Source organism: Cygnus atratus, chromosome 21, assembly GCF_013377495.2.
Source record: "Cygnus atratus isolate AKBS03 ecotype Queensland, Australia chromosome 21, CAtr_DNAZoo_HiC_assembly, whole genome shotgun sequence".
Lineage (NCBI taxonomy): Eukaryota > Metazoa > Chordata > Aves > Anseriformes > Anatidae > Cygnus > Cygnus atratus.
This window is the reverse complement of record NC_066382.1, coordinates 7,819,349-7,839,709: the sequence shown is the minus strand read 5'-3', so window position 1 is coordinate 7,839,709 and position 20,361 is coordinate 7,819,349. Positions and strand designations below refer to the sequence as shown.

Below are 20,361 nucleotides of genomic sequence, written 5' to 3'. Positions count from 1 at the left end.
GAAATCCCTCCCATTGAACTGGTGGTGAAAAAGAGATTTCATCAAAAACGGGATGGAGCACAGCCTGGGAAAGCCTGGCTGGGGAACTCGGTCCCCACGGTGTCCCCGAGGGGTCGCGCTGGTTTGGCCGCAGGGACCACGCTGAGCCCTTTGGGTGCTGGGTGGCCCCATGTCCCAAAGCCGCTTGGTCTTTGTCCTTGTCTGCAGCAGCAGCAGCAGGAAATCCTTTGGGAAATGTCTCTCTCCATCCTAACCGCATATTTGTTTCCTTTTCTTTGCAAGAAATCTCTCTCTTTCGATAAAGCAGGGCTGGAGTGGAAGCGCTGGTCAGAGCCCAGGAGCAGAGGCCATTAATCAGCAGGAGCGGGGTGGGCGCAGGCGATGTCTGCCCCAAAGGACGTTGCCTGCAACACCCCGCAAACGTTCACTGGCCCTGAAAGAGGCAAATAATTACAGCAGGCAGTTGGGAGACCTGGAACAAGTCAGAGCAGCGTTTTACAAGGTGTTTCCCAACCAGCGGGACAGCACACGAGCCAGCAGGCGATGACTCACGGCAGCCGCGTGAGCCGCGAGGGTGGGCACGCTGCGCCTTGGTGATGCTGGGGCGCTGGGCCCCCGGAGGTGGGCGCGTGGAAATGCTCGTTCCCGGCTTATTGGGATGCTGCATGGGGTTAGCAAACCTGCAGAGGGTTTTTTTTCACCCCAGAACAGCAGGGATTGGGAAGGTTTCTTGACCCCAAAACACGCCAACAGCCCTTTGTGCACGGGGGCCCCGTAGATGCTGGTTTGAGTCCTGCAGAGGTTTTGGGGTATTGGGAGTGTTTACTAAAAAAAAAAAAAAAAAAAAAGAAAAGTGGCAGTGCATTTATTTCCCTTCTCCCCCCTGCAAATGGGAGGGCCATTTGGTTATAATTAGGTAATGAGTTAATTAGGATTAATTAGTTAATGTTTGCAAAGCACTTAGGAGATGAAAAGCACCAGTGTGGTGTGGCTTTGTGCATACTCCTGCTCTTCTGGAGGGCTGCAGGACACTGCTCCGTGTGGGGGCATGCTCCCATTAACCCTTGGTGCCTGGCTTTGTGGCGCTGGAAGAGCTGGAGAGCGTTTGCGGGAGCGGGGAAGGAAAAGAGGCAGGCGTTAACAGCTCCTCTCTGTGCTCTGGCACCCGGTTAACGCTGACAGAGCTAAAGGTGCCGGAGCCACCCCACCTGGGAAGGACGGATCCAGCAGGATGGGTGCGGACACGGCTGGGGGCTGCAGCAAGGACAAGGACAGCCCCGAGCACGCAGGGGGACGCTCCCAGCCCTGCGCGTCTGCCCTGCTGAGGCCAAAACCTGCCCTGGTGCGGTGCTGGGAAGCAGGCGTGTGTGCTGGGAGCTGCCTGTCCCGGCCTGCCCTCCCCGCCTTCGCCCCCCGGCAGCACCGTTTGAACCAGTGGGGAAAATTCCAGCGGCTCGGGGGCCTCCCTTCCTGCCAGCGTCCTCCGGGCACGGCGTGCGGCACGGGGCAGCAGAAGGAACCGAATGCCCACGCACCCCCCGATGGGGTTTTCCAGCTCACCCTGCTCCCTCTCCCTCCTCGGAGGTGACTCGGTCCCCGGTGTCCCCTGCGGTGGCTCCCACCAGCTCCTGGCACCTTCCGGCCCGTGGCCGCAGGGCACATGCGTGCCCGGTCCCCCACCTCATCCTCCCCAGCTCCTGGCAGCATCTGCGTGACCCGAAAAATCAAGGAACAGAGGCACGGCGGCGATGTGGGCTCCCTGACGCTCCGGCTGCAGTGGCAGAGCCCGCCGGGCGCTCGCACAAGGGTTAACAGGAGGTAACGAAGCCAATTTAAAAATTAACCGGGATTAATTTCCCTGTTTGCCCAAACACACACACCCCGCCGTGCGGTTTCCCTTCATCCACGCGGGCTGCTGCAGGTAGGGCTCACGCCCCACTCTCGCCCACAACAGGGCTCCAGGCAGGGTGCGCTTCCCTCCCTGCAGCGCTAACGAAGGAGCGCTAACGAGCTGCAGGGATGCACTGGAGGGACCCCGGGTGCTTCTCCAACTCCAATGAGTGACCCAACACTTAGCAGCTCCACTCAGAGCTTGGGCACCCCTTGGCCACCCCATGTGCCCCACAGGATGCGGCTCCGCATCGCCCAAATTTCCCAGTCCGACTCCCGGTGCTCCAGCCACGTGCTGGGGACACAAATTAAATGACGTGGGCTGGGAGCCACGCGTCCAAGTGGCTCCACCGTGGGACTACCGTGCTCACCCCATCCTCCATCTCCCCCTGACTCAGTTTCCCCATCAGTACCTGAGGGAGGAACCTGCTCCGGAAAGGGAAGAGTTCCAGGGACTGGCCTCCATCTGCATTTCCCACCCAAAAAAAAATAAATAAATAAATGAGGGTATTTTGACCTCAGCTGAGCAGGGTTTACTTAAACCATGGAAAAAATCAGATATTGGTTCCTAGGGGGACTTGGGGATGCGAAGAGACGTTCCCAGCCCCCTGGCACAAAGGCAGGGCTGCGTGCCCGGGTAGCCCGGGTACTTCTTCCCCGCCACGTGCCGCAGGCTGGGGCGAAGCGGGCGCGCGAGCCGGGCGCGCTGCCGGCCGAGCCGCCCCTTCCCCGCTCCGACAGCGCTTTGATGATTTAATTTCAGCATTTCTTCAGTCCCCAGCGGGTCCTGGAGGGGAGACAAGACCTGAATTCCTAATGCAGAAAAACAAGCAGAAAAAACAAACCCCTGTGGTTGGCTTTTTTTTTTTTTTTTTCCAGCCTTTCGGGCCTTCCTCCTGCACGGGCGAGGAACAAAGCGGGTGGTTATTCCCCCTGCCGGGGGTGGGGGGATGCGGGGCAGGAGGGGCTGTGCTGGGGGGCTCGGGGGGACGCAGGGGGCTCGGCAGCCAAAGCAAAGCCTTGTTCGCTTTGGCTGCCGGCCAGCGGCGAGCCTGACTTTTGTGCTGCCTCTGAAATGTGCAGCTCGACCCCCAGGGCATCGCTACCCCCCTCCTATCCGGCTCCTTCCTTCCTCCCCGAGCCCCCGCTGAGAGCCTCTCTGGGGTGGGGGGCTCGGGAGAGGGACCCCCGGGTGCATCCCCAGAGCACGGACGGGGCTTTCCGCCGTCCGTTCCCAATTATCCGTGTCTCTGCGTGGCTTCTGGGGTCTCCCCGCGCTGGTTTCCTGGCCGGGTGCCCCAGGCGGTGCCCAGAGGGAACGGCAGCGGATTTGGGGATGGATTTGGGGACGATGCTGCGGGATTTGGGGACAATGGTTCAAGCGGCCAGGCAAATGGTGGCCGTGCTCCTCCAGGCTTGGCCACCACCTTGCTTGGGGACAAGGGCTGGGGACAGCCGCAAGGCAGGAGGGCTCCCTGGCACGGGAAGGGACAAGAGAAGCCTGTCACCACCGCAGCTCCATCATTTTTTGGTCAAATCGATAAGATCTGGGGGAAAAAGGCGGCATTTTCCCAGCAATGCATTTTTGGGGACATAAAGCCTCCCTTGCCTTCCAGTGGCTTCGCAGCTGCCCTGGTGCTGCAGGGAGCAGCCCGGGGGGCGCAGAGTGGCCCGGCCTCCCCCCTGCGCCCCACAGCCGGGGCTGAGCGTCCCGCAGGGTCCTGCCCCGTGCCAGTGTCACCCCCGGCGTCCCCTCAACCCTTGTCCCCGGGGACTGGGGACAAAACAGAGGGGCGGGAAGGGGGGAGCTGCCGTTGGGCACGGGAAGGTGGGGAGGTGGGTGGAGGGAGGGAGGGATGGACGGACAGATGGAGGGATGGACAGAGGGATGGAGACAGGGAAGGATGGACAGACAGACGGAGGGATGGAGAGAGGGATGGGTGGAGGGATGGATGGAGGGATGGATGGACAGACAGATGGAGGGGGGAGCAGAGGGGAGGATGGACAAATGACTGGACAACGGGGTTGAGGGACGGAAGGACAGCACAGACAGAGGGATGGATGGGCGGACGGGCGAACTGAAGGCTGGGCGGACAGACGGACGGACAGACGGACGGAGGGGGCTGGCCGGGAGGGGGCGGAGGTGCCCGCGGGAGGGGGGAGGCTGGGGGCTGCTCTCCCCGATGGCCAGGCCGCAGCCCCGGGCACCGGAACGGGGAGGGGGGAGGCACCGGGAGGGGCCCGGGCACGGCTCCGAGGCCGCAGCGCAGCCGCCTCAGCACCGCAGCCCCTTTAAGCGCCTCCCCCTCAGGCCCCCTCGCGGGCGGGAGGTGGTGCGGGCCGCTGGGCGGGGGACAATGGGGCGGGGGCGGCACCACTGTGGCTGCGGGGGAGGGAGGCAGGAAGTGCCGCGCGGCCCCGCCTGCTCCTCCTCCTCCTCCTCCTCCTCCTCCTCGTCGTCCTCCTCCTCCTCCTCCTCCTCCTCGCCCACCCCCCGCCCGTCGCGGCGGGGCGCGCTGCGAGGTGGCCGAGGGCTCGCTCGCACTGGGGGCACCGGGGGCACCGGGCGCCGGCACCGCCTGCGGCTGGGTGAGGGCAGCGGGCGCCGCCGGCTCGGAGTAGGCGGGGGGCGGCCTCGAACCCGGGACCTGTGGGTGGGGCGCGGAGCCGGGGCCGGGATTCGAACCCGGATAGCCCCGGGGCGGCCTCAGCCCGGGGCTCCCCCGCTGCGGCCCCGCGGGCAGCCCCGGCCCCCCCAGTCAGCCCGACCCCCCCCCGTGCCCGCCGCACCCCCAGAGCCCCTCCCCGGTTCTCCCTTTCTCAGCCAGCCCCCCAGTTCCCCCCATTGCAGCCCCATCTGCAGCCCTCCCCCCCCCCCCCCCCCAGTTTCCCCCCATTGCAGCCCCAAGGGCGCTCTCACCCCCGGGTCCCCCGGGCGGCCTCGCCTCCCCCGGGCGGCCATGGCTTGCAGCCTGAAGGACGAGCTGCTGTGCTCCATCTGCCTGAGCATCTACCAGGACCCGGTGAGCTTCGGCTGCGAGCACTACTTCTGCCGGCGCTGCATCACCGAGCACTGGGTGCGCCAGGAGCCCCAGGGCGCCCGCGACTGCCCCGAGTGCCGGCGCACCTTCGCCGAGCCCACCCTGGCGCCCAGCCTCAAGCTGGCCAACATCGTGGAGCGCTACAGCGCCTTCCCCCTGGACGCCATCCTGGGGGCCCAGCGCAGCCCCTTCCCCTGCAAGGACCACGAGAAGGTCAAGCTCTTCTGCCTCACCGACCGCGCCGTCGTCTGCTTCTTCTGCGACGAGCCTGCCGTGCACGAGCAGCACCAGGTCACCAACGTGGACGATGCCTTCGAGGAGCTGCAGGTGGGTGGGTGGGTGTCCGGCCCTGCCTGGCTTGGGGGTCCGGGCGCTGTCCCTCTTGTCCCCCCTGCCCGGCTGCGCTGAGCTGCTCTGCTGACGTCTGTCCGTCTGTCTGTCCCTGTTCCCCAGGGCAGTGTGTCCGTGGGATGCCCTGTCTGCCTGCCCACGTGCACCTTAGCTGGAGCTCTCTCTGTTCGCACGTGGGTCTGAGGAGGTGCTCCCCATAAAATTCCCCCTTCTGTCCATGCGTTCAGCGTGTCTCTACCCCGGTGCTGCTGTGCAGGCACTGGCACCCGATGGGCACGGTCCTTCCTCTGTCCCCAAATCCACAGGGCTGCCATTTCAGGGGAGCTTTGTGCCCGTGCCTGCGGGGAGGCAGCCGGGCGCTGACCTTCACGGGCACCGACTCATCCCCTCACCGCTGTCAGTGCCTGGTGATGCCCTGGTAAACATTTGTGGGGCCACCCTGTGGTCCCGAGGGGGCCGGGGGTTCCCAGCACCTCGGCTTCGTGCTGCCGGCAGCTGGCAGTGCTGGTGAAGCTCAGCCTGGGGCTGCAGGAGCCTGGGACCTGCGAGAAGCTTTGCTTTTCCCCCCAAATCCCATGGGTTGTCTTTTTCTTTTCTTAATGCTGCCGGGTCCCCCAGCTCGCGGCCCCACGGGGAGTGGGGAACTGGGCAGACTGGTCAGACTGGGCTGCGAGCTGGGTCTGAGCGCCTGCCTGCGTTGCAGCGGGAGCTGAAGGAGCAGCTCCAGGGCCTGCAGGAGAGCGAGCGAGGCCACACCGAGGCCCTGCACCTCCTCAAGCGGCAGCTGGCAGAGACCAAGGTAGGAGCGGGGACGCACTCGGTGTCCCCAGGGGTCCCGAGGCAGGACCCCGTTACTCCTCCAGCCCTTTATTGTCGGCAGAATCGCTCCAAATCCGTTCCCCTGCCCTGTCCCTGCTGCACACCGGGTTCTTTGTAGCTGCTGGGGTGGTCGTACCCCCCGGCGCAGCCCCGTGTCTCAGTGCTGTTCCCCTGCTCCTTGATTCCCTTGCTGGGTGGGTGCAGGAGTGAGCCTCGCCAGCCCAGTTTTGGGACCTCCAGCCACCCTACAGACACACCAAGACCCAAATCTTGCTGACTGTGCCCCGTTTCCCTTCCCTGACCATGCGTAGCCCTGTGGCAGGCTGGCCCCTGCACCCTGTCGCTTATTTCCCTGTTTCATTTAGCACCTTCCTCCTTCTGCTTGCTTGGGCATTACTTGCGGAGGGGGCTGCTGTTCACACTGGGCTCCCTTCTCCCTCAGCTTCATGTCCACTCCCCATTGCCAGCTGTGGGGCAGAGGGTGGGTTTTCTGTCCTCCACCGGGTACTCGCACAGGTGCTCAAAACCACACCCGGGGCATCCCCAGCAACGTTTGCAGCGGGTCAGTGTTGGTCTGGGCGGGCAGGGGGGCTACAGACCCCACCACACTGGGGCTTTCCGTGGGGTTGATGCCCACCCACGCCCCCCAGTCGTCAGCCAAGAGCCTGCGGGCCACCATCGGGGAGGCCTTTGAGCGGCTGCACCGGCTGCTGCGGGAGCGGCAGAAGGCGATGCTGGAGGAGCTGGAGGCGGACACGGCGCGGACGCTGACCGACATCGAGCAGAAGATCCAGCGCTACAGCCAGCAGCTGCGCAAGGTGCAGGAGGGCAGCCAGATCCTGCAGGAGCGCCTGGCCGAGGCCGACAAGCACGCCTTCCTGGCCGGCGTCGCCTCCTTGTCCGAGAGGTGGGTCTGTGGGTGGCCAGGGGGGCTGGGGTGCCCTGCGTGGGACCTCGCCGACCAGCGCCTCTCCTGCAGGCTCAAGGGGAAGATCCACGAGACCAACCTCACCTACGAGGACTTTCCTACCTCCAAGTACATGGGCCCGCTGCAGTACACCATCTGGAAGTCTCTCTTCCAGGACATTCACCCGGGTGAGGATGGAGTTGGGGGACCCAGCGAGGGTGAGGATGAGCCCACAGGGACCTTCCTGTCCCCAGTGGGAGCTGGTGGGGGGGGTGTGGGGGAGGACGAGCGGCTTCTGCAGAGCCGCTTCGGCTGCCGAAAGCCACCTGCATGCCCCCAAGGTGGGTGCACAGCTGGGTGGGGGTCCCAGGGGTGCTGACGGCCACCCCTCCCTGCAGTGCCGGCGGCGCTGACGCTGGACCCCGGCACAGCCCACCAGCGCCTCATCCTCTCCGACGACTGCACCATCGTGGCTTACGGCAACCTGCACCCACAGCCGCTGCAGGACTCGCCCCGGCGCTTTGACGTGGAGGTGTCGGTGCTGGGCGCGGAGGCTTTCGGCGGCGGCGTGCACTACTGGGAGGTGGTGGTGTCCGAGAAGACACAGTGGATGATCGGGCTGGCGCATGAGGCCGTCACCCGCAAGGGCAGCATCCAGATCCAGCCCAGCCGGGGCTTTTACTGCATCGTCATGCACGATGGGAACCAGTACAGCGCCTGCACCGAGCCCTGGACCCGGCTCAACGTCAAGAGCAAGCTGGAGAAGGTGGGCGTCTTCCTGGACTATGACAAGGGGCTTCTCATCTTCTACAACGCCGATGACATGTCCTGGCTCTACACCTTCCGGGAGAAGTTCCCTGGCAAGCTCTGCTCCTACTTCAGCCCCGGGCAGAGCCACGCCAACGGCAAGAACGTCCAGCCCCTGCGTATCAACACCGTCCGCATCTAGCGGGGTCTGCGCCCCACCGGGACCCCCGAGGACAGGCACGAGCCTGGGGCAGTGGCCACGGGACGGGGGACGCTGCCCTGCCCGCGGGGTGCAGCAGCGCTCACCCGGGCTGCCTGGGCAGGAGAGGGCTCACACTGCCCCGCCGGGGCCAGATCCTGCCCGGCATCACTCACCCTCAACCTCAAGCTGACTCCGGGCACCGGGCAGGATGCAGCCGGTGCCCCCCCGTCCTGTGCTTCCACACGCGGCCCTGCAGGTCCGTCCCTGCCCCGGCCGCTGCAATAAAAGGTGGATTTGGAGCAAAGGGGCCGGGTGGTGCAGCCCCTGTGTGGGGTGGGGGCACCCCCGGCATGCGGGGTTGGGTGATGCTGCACCGTGCATAGTGCCCCGCGCCGTCTGTAATGTGTCGTGTCCTCCTGCACCACGGTGTGCCATGGTGTGCACTGTGACATCCCGGGCTGTGCTGTGCTGTGCCGTGTTGTGCCGTGCCATGCTGCACCCTGTGCTGCTGCTGCATCACGTGCGCTGTGCCAGGCGGTGCTGTGCCGGGCTGTATGTACTGCACCGCGCTGTGCTGCACCGTGCCCTGCCATGCCATGTGTAGTGCACCGTGCCATGGCTCTGCGGTGTGTGCTGTGCCGTGCCACGGTGTGCTGAGCTGTGCTGTGCCATGCCGTGCTGTGCCATGCCATGGTAGCTGAACTGTGCTGTGCCACACCATGGTGTGCTGAGCTGTGCTGTGCCATGCCATGCTCAGCCATGCCACGCTGTGCTGCACCGTGCCCTGCCATGCCATGTGTTGTGCACCGTGCCGTGGCTCTGCGGTGTGTGCTGTGCCACACCATGGTGTGCTGAGCCATGCTGTGCTGTGCAGTGGTGTTGCTGAGCTGTGCTATGCCATGCTGTGCCGTGCCACGGTGTGCTGAGCCATGCTGCGCCGTGCCGTGCTGCGCCGCACGGTGCCGTGTGCCTGGCCAGGCTGTGCCCAGCCTCCCCCAGCTGGCGGCTGGCAGCTGGGGGGGACCAGGTTGGGGGGCTGGGGGGGGGCACACACTGCGTTAGGGGACGTGAGGTATGCAGCGGGGCTGTGGGGGGGCTGTGCTGGGCAGAGGGTGCGCCGTATAGCGGGTGTGCTATAGGGCTGCTTGATATCTGCATGGGGGAGGTGTGGAGGGGGCGTGATATATGGGGGGCCTTGGTACATCGGGGGGCGCGATGTATGGGGGGTATGGTATAGGGGTACGTGAGGTGTAGGGGATGTGATGTACAGGGACATTGTGTATCGGGGGTGTGATATAAGGGGTGTGATATATAAGGGCTGTGATATACAGGGGCTGTGATATATGGGAGTGTGAGGTATAGGGGGTGTGATATATGGGGACATAATGCATAGAGGCGTGATGTAGGGGGCGTGATATATGGGGGCATGATGTATAGGGACATTATGTTTACAGGGTGTGATATATGGGGGTGCGATGCACGGGGGTGCAATACACGGGGCCGGGAGCGGCTGGGGCCCTGGGGGCAGGTCTGCCGGTGCCGTTACTGGTACCAGTGCCGTTACTGGTGCCGTTACTGGTACCGGTGCCGGTACCGGCCGGGCCGCGGGACCCGCCCCCGCCGCTCCCTGCCCGCCCACCAGGCGGCGCTGTCGGGCCCCGCCCGCGAGGGCGCATGCGCGCTGGGGGAGGGGGCGCGGCCCGCGCAGGCCGGGCGGGGCGGGGCGCGGCCGCCATCTTGCCGCGGGCAGGGCCCTGCCGGGAGCGGGGCCGCGGGGGTCGGTGCGGGCCGGGGGGGGGCCGGGCCGCCCCCCGAGGCCCTGCCCCAGCCATGGAGCCGAGCGGCGGGCGGAAGGAGAGGCCGAAGCCCCGGGAGCCGGCGGCCCGCCTGGAGAAGGCGAAGCAGAAGTCGGCGCAGCAGGAGCTGAAGCAGCGGCAGCGGGCGGAGGTGGGCGGGGGGCGGCGGTGGGGCCGGGGGGCTCCTCCCGGTGCTTCCGTGTGGCACGGCCGCGCCTCACCGCCCGCCTGCCTCTGTCCCCGCAGATCTACGCCCTGAACCGGGTGATGACGGAGCTGGAGCAGCAGCAGTTCGACTCCTTCTGCAAGCAGATGCAGGCCCCCAGCGAGTGAGGGGCGGCGCCCCCGGCCCGCCGGTACCCGCTGCCCCGCGTCGCCGCGTTATTTATTACTTCGCCTCGAAGAACAACTTTCTTTTCTTCTTGTCCTTTTCTTAATAAAAGCAGTGGTCGTTCCGCACTTGTCTGGCTCCTGGTCCTGCTGAGCGGCGCGGGGAGGCGGCGTGGTGCCGGCGCTGCCCCCGCTGCTGGCAGGCGCGGTGGGAACGGCGCGGGGGCAGCCACGGCCGAACCCCGCCGGGAGCACGGGGCCGGGCCGGGGCTGGCGGCGGGGAAGGGAGCAGCGGCCCCGCGCCAGAGCAGCTGCAGCCAGCAGCCGCCAGCTCCGGCCGGCCTTGCGCCGAGCAGGACCTCGGCCCGCGGGCCCCGCACCCGCCGTCTCCCTGCCAAGGGGAGCAGCGGCTGTTTACAGCGGCGCGGAGCCGTTGGGGTCCCCCAGGCGCTTGTCCTGACTGGGACGGGGTCGTTTCTGTCCGGGGCCGGCTCGCAGCTGCTCGCCCCGCAGGAGCCTCCCCAGGGAGCCGAGCCGCAGATTTGCTCTGGTTTCCTCTGCTGCTCGGCGCAAGGTTTGACCTTCGCTTCCTTCCTCCACCCACACGCCCTCCGCTTTCCAGCCGCGGGCAGGCTCGCACGCGGCAGTTGTTCTCCAGCTTTTATTTCCAGAGAGTTCGGCCGGCAGGTTTCAAGTTCCATTTTTCCCTTCTACATTCCTCCCTCCCTCCCACACCTCATCAGGCTAGCGCAGAAAGGAAAAAAGAACACGGCTGAGATATTATTTCCCTGTGGTGATGAGTAAAAAATAAATACCAGAACACTCCCTGTGTCTCAGGGGGGTTTTGGGGAGAACCGGGCTCAGCTTTGTTGCACTCTCTGGAGATTTGATCGGTGGCTTCCTCCCAGCCTGGCCCGAGGGGACGGCCCGGCCGTGCTGCCCTCTCCAGGGTTGTTTTCTTGTCATGGTTGGGATCTCAGGGGTGTAAACGTGCCACAATTACACCCTGGCAATAAATCACTGTGTACAGTGGGAACGTGTTGGCTGCGTGAGCATCACCTTGATTCACGTCCCAGCTGCCGCCCCAGGGCTATGCACTGGGGGCAGCCCGGGAGCCGTCTGGAGAGGGTTTTTGGGTCAAATCCCACAGGAAAGGGGGAAGGCAGCCTCCAGAGTGGAGTTGTTGTTCTTCTGGCTGTGGCCGGGGATTCGCCCAGCGTCGCAGGGACCAGGGCACAGGCAGGGCACGGGCAGGGCAGTTTGGAGCCTAGCCTGGGCTCTCCTGAAGCTGAGAGCTTCCCTCTGCGGGAGCTCAACTATTTTCTTTTCTAAACAGGCTCTGCCACAGCTGGGAAAACACTTGAAGGGGGTGAGTGGTGGCGTTTCTCTCTCCAGGGGCTGCAGCGTTGCGCCTGCCGGGCTGGGTTTGGCTTCCGCTGCCGCCGCTTTCCCCAGGAAGAGCTAAGGAAGGTGGGGAGACGAGACACCCCGGTGCTGGCACCCGAGAGGGAGGGAGAGGAGAGCTTTACTGCGCGTTCGGTGGAGTGTAAGGCCGGAGCAGTCCTCACCAGGGTGGCTGCCGCTTCACCCTTAGGCTTTGCAGCTCCAGATGGCAAAGGGAGAGAAGATGTAGGACGCCGACCAGGCGAGGTAGTACATGGAAGCGACCGTCGTGGGCAAGAGCAGCACAGCCACAATGCCTGCGAGGGGGAACCATCAGCACCCAGGGCAGAGCAGCATGTTTGTGCCTTCCTGCAGCGGAGCTGGGTGGCAGACCTCAACCGGCCTTATTGCCCAGATCGGTGCCGGGCTTCCCTGTCCTTACCTCCAGCGTAGATCACCTTCTTCCAGAGCTGGGACTCCAGCACCTTGTCGTGGGGGTAGAAGCCCCGGTCGACCATGAAGAGGATCATGACGATGGCAGCGACACGCAGCAGCGTGACGTTGCCGCCCGTCAGCAGGAAGATGCTCACCAGCAGCGAGGAGGCGTAGGGGCAGGGCAGCCCCCGGTAGGTGAAGGGGATCTCTGCGGGGTGCGACATGCTCAGCCGGGTGCCAAACGGGGGGCAGCCGCCCCGTGGAGCGCCGCCGCTCCCCAAAACCCCCGGCTCACCACTGGAGAAGAAGCAGAGGCGAGCGAAGACGGCCAGCACATAGGCGATGGCCAGCAGCCCGTCCAGCACACCCTGCGTCTGCAGCAGCAGCGCCGTGGCCAGCCCAAAGGAGGTGAAGTCGGCGAAATCATCCATCTTGGCACCTGCAGGCAGCGAGCGGGCGGCTGCCAGGGGGGACAGCTCCTGGCACCCCCTCTTTGCACAGCCCCGGCCCCGGGGCAGTCACTCACCCAGCGCTGAGCAGGCGTTGAGCTGGCGGGCGATGGCTCCGTCGGCCAAATCAAGCAGAAAGCCCCCGAGGAGCAGCCAGCAGGAGTGGTGGTACTGCCTGGGGAGGTAGGGGGGAGGCGGTGAGCCCCGTGGCTGCGCCGATTTAACCGGATTTACCCTTTTTTTTTTGGCTGCTCCCCACCTGTTCAGGCTGCAGAGGATGGAGGAGAGCCCCATGATCAGGTTCGCCATGGAGAGCGCGTTGGCAGCATTTTTCCGGACAGACTCCAGCGCCTGCGCCTGTCCCACCTGCTTGCTCAGGAACAGCTTCTTGGTGTACTGGAAGATACCTGCAAGCCACCGAGGCGCCGGTCAGGGGCTGAGCCTCTCGGTGGCAGTTTTCTGGCTGGGACTTATTTAAGCACCCGAGGTAGCAGGTCGGTGCTCGGGGCTGAAGCCCCTCAGCCCCCTTCCAGCGTTGGGAAGGGGCCGGCGGAGGTTTTGGGGCGCTCCCCCCCGGCAGGAGCCTTCGCGGAGCGCCTTCCCCCTCCTCCTCCTCCCGGCTTGGCGCGGGTCACAACCGAAGCACCGCTCCCCAAACCGTTTTTGCACAGCTCAGTTTTTTTTGCAAGCGCCGCAGGGGGAAGCCCCTGCCTCCGTCTGCCCGCGGGAGGCGAAAGAAAAAAGTGAAACGATAACAAAATAACAAAATAACAAAACAAAACAAAACCAAAACCAAGACCAAACCCAAGCTTAGAATAAAAGCCAACCCCAGTGTTAAGCTCTATTGATCTTATATACCTATAGGGCTACGCTTTAGAGAAAGTGTTAAGGGTCATGTCCTACTAGTGTGTTTTGCACCCTGCCTTTGCCGTGGTCCCAAAGCCAGGCAAGCTGGTGACATCCTTCATCTGAAAGAAAACAGCATGTCAGAGCACAACAAGAGCCACAACCGCTCTCCCCCCCGCCGCCGCAGCCCCCGCCGTCCCGCGGGGCTGAGACCGGGCCGGCTCGTGGCGGCCGGGCATGACGAGCCCCCCGGCCACCGGGCGCTGCTGCCTGCAGAAAGGAAGGAAATTTCCCATTCTCCGAGCCAGGCTGCGAGCGGGGCGGGGGTGCCGCACCGCCGACCTTTGGCCACCCCACCCTGGGCCACGCCGCCGGGGTTTCAGGCTGAGCCGAGCGGGTAGGGATGGAAAAACACCCCAAAAAAAGCCGTCAGACGGTGCCCTGAAGGGGTAAATTTCACCACCCCTCCTGCCCCGTTTTTTTTTCCGCTAGAAACGGTGTTTTCGGGGGGACTGCGGTTGTGCATCGTGCCGTTCCCCCCGTGCTGGGGCTGAGCCGGTGGGTGTGGGGTCTCTCTGTGCTCTGGGGAGGGGAGCACCCTTCATGGCGGCAAAAAACGGGCAAAAAGCGGCGGTTTTGGTTCTGACCGAGGTGGCAGCTTGTCTGAAGCAAAGCCCTCAGGTGGTGAATTCCTGTGCAAACCCCGTCCTGTCCCCACACCAGGCAGGATCAGGCCCCGGGCAGGGTTAGTGGCACCGCCGCGCTCTGCCAGCATCACAATGCCCAGGCATCACCACGGCACCCAAACTTGTCTGTTCTTGGCGTTCCCGGCCCCAAAAGCAAAGGGATGGGGTGAGAGGGACGGCGGGGCCGGGCATCTGCCCCACATCCCGCCCAGCCCCGTGCTGCACGCAGCGCTCTGCACAGCGATTTCTGTGGGAAAAAAGGGCGGATTTGGCTCTTTCCATGCGGCGTTATGGGGGCCTGCTCCAGACGGGGAGTTCTCAGCGATGAGAAGGAGGGTTTTCCAAAGGAGGTGCAGGCTCGCTTTCTTGTTTTATTCAAGCTGCCTCTTTCTGCGATTTTCTGCCCCGATTTGAAGGGCTGAGCAAGCGGTGCCGCTGGCTGCCGGCCCGGTTCGCCGCTGCCCGCCCAGCCAAGCGTGACACCAGCCCCGCAGGCGAGCGTGGAGCAGCTCCGTGCCAGCACCTTAAAACCTGCTCTTATCCCCTTTTCCCCCCCAAACCACCCAGTGCCGGCGACCCCCGACCAGCCTCACTCGGCCGACAACCACCACGAATCCCTGTTTCGTGTTAAACCACCAAAACCAGTGCTTTTTCAGGGGGAAGCCTTGTGCCGGGGGCAAGCGGTGTCGGGGCGTCGAGGCGGGACTTACCGACCGGCGGTGACACCATCCACATGGCCGCAGCACCGGGGGCGCCCCAGGGAGGGAAACTGAGGCAGGGGTGGCGGGGCCAGCGCTGGCCCCGTGTGGCAGCACCGCGTTATATAGGGATCGGCTTCACCGGGAACCGGCTGAGTCACCGGGGGGGTGGGTCCGGCCAGAGGACACGGGGGTTTTCAGAGGCGGCTGGCACCGCCGGCGAGGGAGGAGCTGCCCAGGGGCCGAGCTGGCCGCATGCCAGTGCCAGGCTCAAAGTGTCCACGCCAGCCCCAAAGGAGCCGTGCCAGGCTCGCAGCGCCTGTGCCAGGACCAAAGTTCCCAAGAGAGGCTCGCAGCGCGCGTGCCAGCCTTGCACCACCCCTGCCAGGCTTGCAGCACCCATGCCAGCCTTGAAGCACCCTTGTTGGCCTTGCAGCACCCATGCCAGCCTTGAAGCACCCTTGTTGGCCTTGAAGCACCCATGCCAGCCTTGAAGCACCCTTGCTGGCCTTGAAGCACCCATGCCATCCGTGAAGCACTCACACCTGCCTTGAAGCACCCATGCCAGGCTCAGAGCTCCTGTTCCAAGCTTGCAGCACCCATGCCAGGCTCCAAGCACCCATGCCAGGCTCGCAGCACCCATGCCAGGCTCAGAGCACCCATGCCAGGCCTCACAGCACCCATGCCAGGCTCGCAGCACCCATGCCAGGCTCAGAGCACCCATGCCAGGCCTCACAGCACCCACACCAGGCTCACAGCACCCATGCCAGGCTCACAGCGCCCACGCCAGGCTCGCAGCACCCATGCCAGGCTCCAAGCACCCATGCCAGGCTCACAGCACCCATGCCAGGCCTCCCAGCACCCATGCCAGGCTCACAGCACCCATGCCAGGCTCCAAGCACCTGTGCCAGGCTCGCAGCACCCATGCCAGGCTCCAAGCACCCATAGCAGGCTCACAGCACCCACACCAGGCTCACAGCACCCATGCCAGGCCTCACAGCACCCACACCAGGCTCACAGCACCCATGCCAGGCTCACAGCACCCATAGCAGGCTCACAGCACCCACACCAGGCTCACAGCACCCATGCCAGGCTCACAGCACCCATGCCAGGCTTGCAGCACCCTCTCCGGGCTCAAGCCCCACCAGCCCCACAGCACCGGCACCGTGGTGCAGCCCCTGCCCTGTGTCCCCTCTGCCACCCAGGCCTGGTGCGTTGCCCTGCGTGGTGTCCCCCTGCCTCGGGGGGATCGGGGCACCATGGTGCCCGCCCTTCTGGTAAGGAACCACCAGCTCAGCCTGCAGCCAGCACCCATCCTGTCCCCACCGTCCCTGGCCTCCTGAGGGCGTCACCAGTTGTGCAAGGGTGTCACGAGCCGGGGCGGCCTCAGCAGCCGGAGCAAAGGGCCCGCACGGTGACCAAAGGTCCCCCAGGCATAGCGACAAGGGCCAATAAAACCATATGGCCCCGTGGCGGGACAGGGATGGGGATTTTCCACCCGGCTCGGGGTGGCCCCATCCCTGTGGGGACACGGGGGTCCCCGCCAGGGGAAGCGGGGGGCCCATGCGTGCCAGCCGCGGCAGGGACGCCGTCAAAGGGCCCTTTGTTCCCGGTCACACGCCGCGGCTGGCGGTTGCGAGGCGACGGACGGGCCAAGAGGGCAGGAGGCGGCGAGCGAGAGCCGGGCCCAGGGCCTCCATCGTGGCCGCATGCCCGGGACGGGGCACCCGGAGGGGCCCATCCCCGTGGCGTTGGGGCATCTTGGGGTGCTCATGCCCATAGTGCCTGGCTGTCTTTGAGAGCCTGTCCGTTCCCCCCCAGCTTCAGGGCGTTTCGGGGTGCCCATCACTGTGGCATCAGGGCACCCATGGGGTCCCATCACCGTGGCCTCAGGGTGCCATCAGGGAGGAGCCGATTCTCGTGGTGTCAGGGCACCTCAGGGTGCTCATCCCCATATCACCCAGGTGTTTCTGGGTGCCCACCAGGGCACCTGGAGGGCCCGGGGATGACACATGGCATCAGGGCCCCTTAGGGGGGCCCGTCCCTGGGACATCAGGGTCCTGCTGTGTACCCATCCCTGTGGCATCAGGGTGTCGTTGGGTGCCCATCGCCACAGCAGTGGCGCCTTGGGGCACCTTGGCACCTTGGCACCTTGGCACCTTGGCACCTTGATGGGCACCTTGGGGGCCCATCACTGCGCCGTCAGGGCACCTTGAGGAGTATGGGGATGGCTTCCCCATGGCACGAGAGAGGCCTCAGGGGGGCCCATCCTTGTGGCCTCAGGGTGCCATGGGGAGGAGGATGGAGCCCATCCTCGTGGCACCGGGGCGCCTCATGGTGCTCATGGCATCAGGGTGCCATGGGACAGGGGGTCCTTGCCCTGTGGGTGTCACTGCATCTCGGGGGACCCATCAGCATAGCTTCAGGGCACCCTGGGGTGCTTGTCCCCATAGTGCCTGGGTGTCTCTGGGCTCCCTCTGGGCCCATCCCCGTGGTATCTGGGTGCCTCTGGGTGACCATCCCCATGGCACTGGGGTGTCTCTGGGTGCCCATCCCTGTGGCACCCGGGCACAGCCACGGGTGCAGCCGCGCTCCCCGCGCCCGCTCTGCCAGTGCCATCTGCTGGCAAAGGCGGCCGCTTTTGCCAGGTGCCTGCACGTGCCCAGCTGCACACACATGTGTGCACACCCGCTCCCCCCCCAGCACACGGGACACGCGTGGTGCCAGCTCTGCACGTTTATTTGCCCTCTGCGATGCCGGGAGGTTGCTGCTGCCCTGCTCAGTTGTTGTTCATGGTCTGGAAGAGAGAAGTGGCTGACGGGGGTGCGACACCCTGGTGCCCTGGTACCCCAGCACCCCGGCATCCCCGCACCCCAATGTCCCAGCACCCTGGTACCTGGGCACCCTGACACCCCAGCACCCTGGCAGTGCAACATCCCAGCACCCCGGTGCCCTGGCACCCTGACATCCGAATATTCTGACACCCCAGCACCCCAACACCCCAACACTATGGTACCCCAGCACCTCGACATCCCAGCCCCATGGTACGCTGGCACCCCAACACCCTGGCACCCCAACACCCCAGCATTATGGCACCCCAGCAACCTGGTACCCCAACACCACAGCATCCCAGCATCCTGGCACCCTGGCATGCCAGCACCCTGGCACCCCATTACCCCAGCACCCCACTGTCCCAGCACCCCGGCGCCCACCTCGGCGATCCAGTCCTCGAAGGCGGAGACGCGGGTGAAGACAGTGGGCTTCTTCGGGGTGTCGCAGCCCAGTCCTGAGACGAAGCTGGCGATGCCGTGCACCTCCCAGTGCCCATCAGCAGCCTGGCAGTTCAGGGGGCCGCCCGAGTCGCCCTGGGGATGGGGTTGGGGTCAGGCTGGGGTTGGGGTGCCCCGGCTCCCCCAGCACGGCGCAGCCCAGAGCGGCACTCACGTTGCAGCCAGCCTTCTCGGCTCCACCGGCGCAGATCATGGTGGTGCGGATGGCCAGGATGCCCCACCAGTCGGGCTGCGTGCAGTGCTCGTAGTCCACCACGGGCATCAGCGCCTCCTGCAGCCGGTCCGGCAGCGGGCCCCCAGCTGCCAATGGGGTGGGGGCTTAGGGACCCAGACGGATAGCCCTGTGCCTGGCATCCTGCCCACCAGCCCCATCCATCCCACGTCCATCCAGCATCCACACATCACCCGGCCATCATCCATCTATCCATTCTTCCATCCATCCCACATCCATCCATCCATCCATCCATCCATCCATCCATCCAAACATCTGTCCATCATCCATCCATCATCCATCAATCCTTCCAACGAGCCCCCATCCCTCTCTCCCATGTCCTTCCCTCCATCCCATCCTTCCCCCCTTCCATCCCTCCCTCCATTCCCCCATCCCTGTCTCTCCACGCCTCCCTTCCTCCACCCATTCCTCCTTTCCTCCATCTCTCCATCCCACATCCTCCCCCCCGTCCCTCCCTCTCTCTCCCTGGGGAGCAGCCGGGCGCTGTCCCCACGCCGCGGGGACGCACTGGACAGACGTCCCCAGCCACTCAGGTAGCAGGGGTAGCCGTCGGGCAGGATGGTGCCCGCGGGCGGCAGCTGCCCCGTCTGCACTTGGTTGTTGAGCACCGTGTTGTGCCGCAGCTTCATCAGGGCGATGTCGTTGCTGCCACATGGGAACACACACGTGTCATGGGGGCTCTGCGTGGGGACAGCATCCCCCCGCGCCACCGGGACCCGGCTCACCCGCAGGCCACGCATGAGCTTCTCCACTTAGGGTGCACGAAGATGTCAGAGGTGGCGACGGGGATGCGCTGCTCGGGGCCCTCGGCGGAGCTCATGTCGTACTCACCCAGCACCACCTCGTAGGTGAGCGTGGAGCTGCCCGTGGGGACACGGCCCTCAGGGGATGCCACGCTGGGCGGCACCGGGGGCGCCCCGGGGGACGGGGGCTGCAGCCCTCCTGCACCCATCCCCACAGCCTGCACTCCTTCTGTGCGCCCACCCGGCACCCTCCTTGCACCCATCCTGCACAGCCCATCACCCCCATGCCCGTCCTCGGTGTGTCCTGGACCTCCTGCGTGCACCCACCCTGCACCCCTCCTGCACCCTGCACCTCCTCCGTGCACCCGTCCTCCCACCCTGCACCCCACATCCCCTCCATGCGCCTATCCCTGCATCCAGCATCATCCTTACCCCACCCAGCGCCCCTCCTGCACCCTGCACCCATTCCATGCACCCATCCTGCACCATGCAGCCCACCTGCACCCATCCTGCACCCCGTACCCCTTCTGTGCACCCCCCCCGCCCCCCCCCGCACCCATCCTGCGCCCTGCTCACGAGATGCAGTGCGCAGCCGTCATCACCCAGTCGGGCGCGATGAGGGTGCCCCCGCAGGTGTGGTGGAAGGCACCGTCGCGCTCATACTGCAGCGAGATCTGCGGCAGGGCACACAGGGTGGGAGGGCGCCGTGTCACCCACTGGGTGTCCCCGCCGTGTCCCCGTCCCCATCCCCGTGCCGCTCACCTGCCAGGGCCAGCTGTAGGGCACCGCGTCCTCCCCGTTCACCACCCGCGACTGCGGCTCTTTTGGCAGCACTGCGGCCTGGCAGCCTGAGCGGCAGGGTGCCGGTCACCCCAGGGTGCCGGGACCCCCAAACTGGGGATGCCGGAGGGGTTTGGGGACAGCTTACCGCCAGCCACCAGCAGCAGGGGGACAAGGAGCGTCAGCATCGTGATCACGGCTCGGCGAGGGCCCACGGGGCGGTCACCAGCCTTAAATCTCCCCCCTTATCGGGGCACCCCCCACCCCAAGGACACCCCTGGGAAGGGGCAGCCGGCACCCAGCTGGGTGCTGCCAGGGGGCGCGGGTTGCCCCTGCGGGGTGGGGGGGTGCCGGGACCCCTCCCTGCGGTCACACTGTGGGGGGCACCCCACGGGCATGGCCGAGGGGGTCCCAGCGCCCTGTGTGGGGCACCCTGGGGTGCCAACCCCCCTGGGAGCTATGCAGGTGTGGGGGCCGGGGGTTAACCATTAACGCCTGGCCTTGGCTGTGGGGGCTGGGAGGGGGGGCACGTGGCCATCAGCCCCCGTCCAGCCAGGCCTGCGTGGGTGCGGCAGGGGGCTGTGTGTCCGCATATGGCCCCCCATGGACTCAGTGCCATATATACCACATACACCCTCCCGGCCCCACAGCCCCCCTCCCATAGCAGCTCTGCCTCCTGTAGCCCCATACCCCTCATGCTCCTGGTGCCCCCAGCCCCCTTATAACCCCTATACTC

The 20,361-nt window shown here is 65.6% G+C and overlaps 3 protein-coding genes and 1 long non-coding RNA gene across 8 annotated transcripts; 1 reads left to right on the top strand and 3 right to left on the bottom strand.

Moving 5' to 3' along the window:
* Positions 1 to 2,400: 2,400 nt before the first annotated feature.
* On the bottom strand, positions 2,401 to 4,916 carry LOC118258857 (uncharacterized). Its single transcript, XR_004781907.2, has 2 exons — positions 4,811 to 4,916; positions 2,401 to 2,703 (listed from the first exon to the last, which is right to left on the bottom strand). It is a non-coding gene; the product is annotated as an uncharacterized LOC118258857 (long non-coding RNA).
* On the top strand, positions 4,836 to 8,261 carry TRIM62 (tripartite motif containing 62). Of its 2 annotated transcripts, none has more exons than XM_035567938.1 (5): positions 4,836 to 5,258; positions 5,986 to 6,081; positions 6,752 to 7,008; positions 7,081 to 7,196; positions 7,407 to 8,261. In XM_035567938.1, exons 1-5 carry the CDS (start codon positions 4,851 to 4,853, stop codon positions 7,955 to 7,957), a joined length of 1,428 nt encoding a protein of 475 aa, XP_035423831.1. In that variant the 5' UTR covers positions 4,836 to 4,850; the 3' UTR covers positions 7,958 to 8,261. The 2 variants fall into 2 exon arrangements, with proteins under 2 accessions (XP_035423831.1, XP_035423830.1); XM_035567937.1 differs by having other exon boundaries at positions 7,081 to 7,226.
* A 2,469-nt stretch (positions 8,262 to 10,730) lies between these two features.
* On the bottom strand, positions 10,731 to 14,707 carry TMEM269 (transmembrane protein 269). Of its 4 annotated transcripts, none has more exons than XM_035567948.2 (7): positions 14,593 to 14,707; positions 13,254 to 13,318; positions 12,610 to 12,757; positions 12,428 to 12,525; positions 12,197 to 12,340; positions 11,909 to 12,109; positions 10,731 to 11,783 (listed from the first exon to the last, which is right to left on the bottom strand). In XM_035567948.2, the coding sequence occupies exons 2-7, from the start codon at positions 13,309 to 13,311 to the stop codon at positions 11,674 to 11,676; spliced, it is 759 nt and encodes a 252-aa protein (XP_035423841.1). In that variant the 5' UTR covers positions 13,312 to 13,318; positions 14,593 to 14,707; the 3' UTR covers positions 10,731 to 11,673. The 4 variants fall into 4 exon arrangements, with proteins under 4 accessions (XP_035423841.1, XP_035423842.1, XP_050570830.1 ...); XM_035567949.1 differs by having other exon boundaries at positions 13,274 to 13,318; positions 14,593 to 14,617; XM_050714873.1 differs by lacking the exon at positions 13,254 to 13,318 and having other exon boundaries at positions 14,593 to 14,699.
* A 2,652-nt stretch (positions 14,708 to 17,359) lies between these two features.
* On the bottom strand, positions 17,360 to 19,813 carry CELA3B (chymotrypsin like elastase 3B). The gene is made up of 8 exons (XM_035567854.1): positions 19,774 to 19,813; positions 19,608 to 19,693; positions 19,422 to 19,519; positions 18,828 to 18,962; positions 18,611 to 18,747; positions 18,025 to 18,170; positions 17,757 to 17,945; positions 17,360 to 17,377 (listed from the first exon to the last, which is right to left on the bottom strand). The coding sequence occupies exons 1-8, from the start codon at positions 19,811 to 19,813 to the stop codon at positions 17,360 to 17,362; spliced, it is 849 nt and encodes a 282-aa protein (XP_035423747.1).
* Positions 19,814 to 20,361: the final 548 nt, after the last annotated feature.

Bases quoted from the DNA above. Each gene is read 5' to 3' on its own strand.
- TRIM62 (XM_035567937.1), top strand. From the start codon at position 4,851: ATGGCTTGCAGCCTGAAGGACGAGCTGCTGTGCTCCATCTGCCTGAGC. The intron at 6,082-6,751 runs GTAGGAGCGGGG...CACGCCCCCCAG, and splicing joins GGCAGCTGGCAGAGACCAAG to TCGTCAGCCAAGAGCCTGCG. The intron at 7,227-7,406 runs GTGAGGATGAGC...CCCTCCCTGCAG, and splicing joins AGTTGGGGGACCCAGCGAGG to TGCCGGCGGCGCTGACGCTG.
- TMEM269 (XM_035567949.1), bottom strand. From the start codon at position 14,617: ATGTGGATGGTGTCACCGCCGGTCG. The intron at 13,319-14,592 runs GTAAGTCCCGCC...GTTTTCTTTCAG, and splicing joins GATGGTGTCACCGCCGGTCG to ATGAAGGATGTCACCAGCTT. The intron at 12,526-12,609 runs GTGGGGAGCAGC...CTACCTCCCCAG, and splicing joins ATCCTCTGCAGCCTGAACAG to GCAGTACCACCACTCCTGCT.
- CELA3B (XM_035567854.1), bottom strand. From the start codon at position 19,813: ATGCTGACGCTCCTTGTCCCCCTGCTGCTGGTGGCTGGCG. The intron at 18,748-18,827 runs GTGAGCCGGGTC...CCCATGTGGCAG, and splicing joins AGCTCATGCGTGGCCTGCGG to CAACGACATCGCCCTGATGA. The intron at 18,171-18,610 runs GTGCGTCCCCGC...CCCCATTGGCAG, and splicing joins TGGCTGGGGACGTCTGTCCA to CTGGGGGCCCGCTGCCGGAC.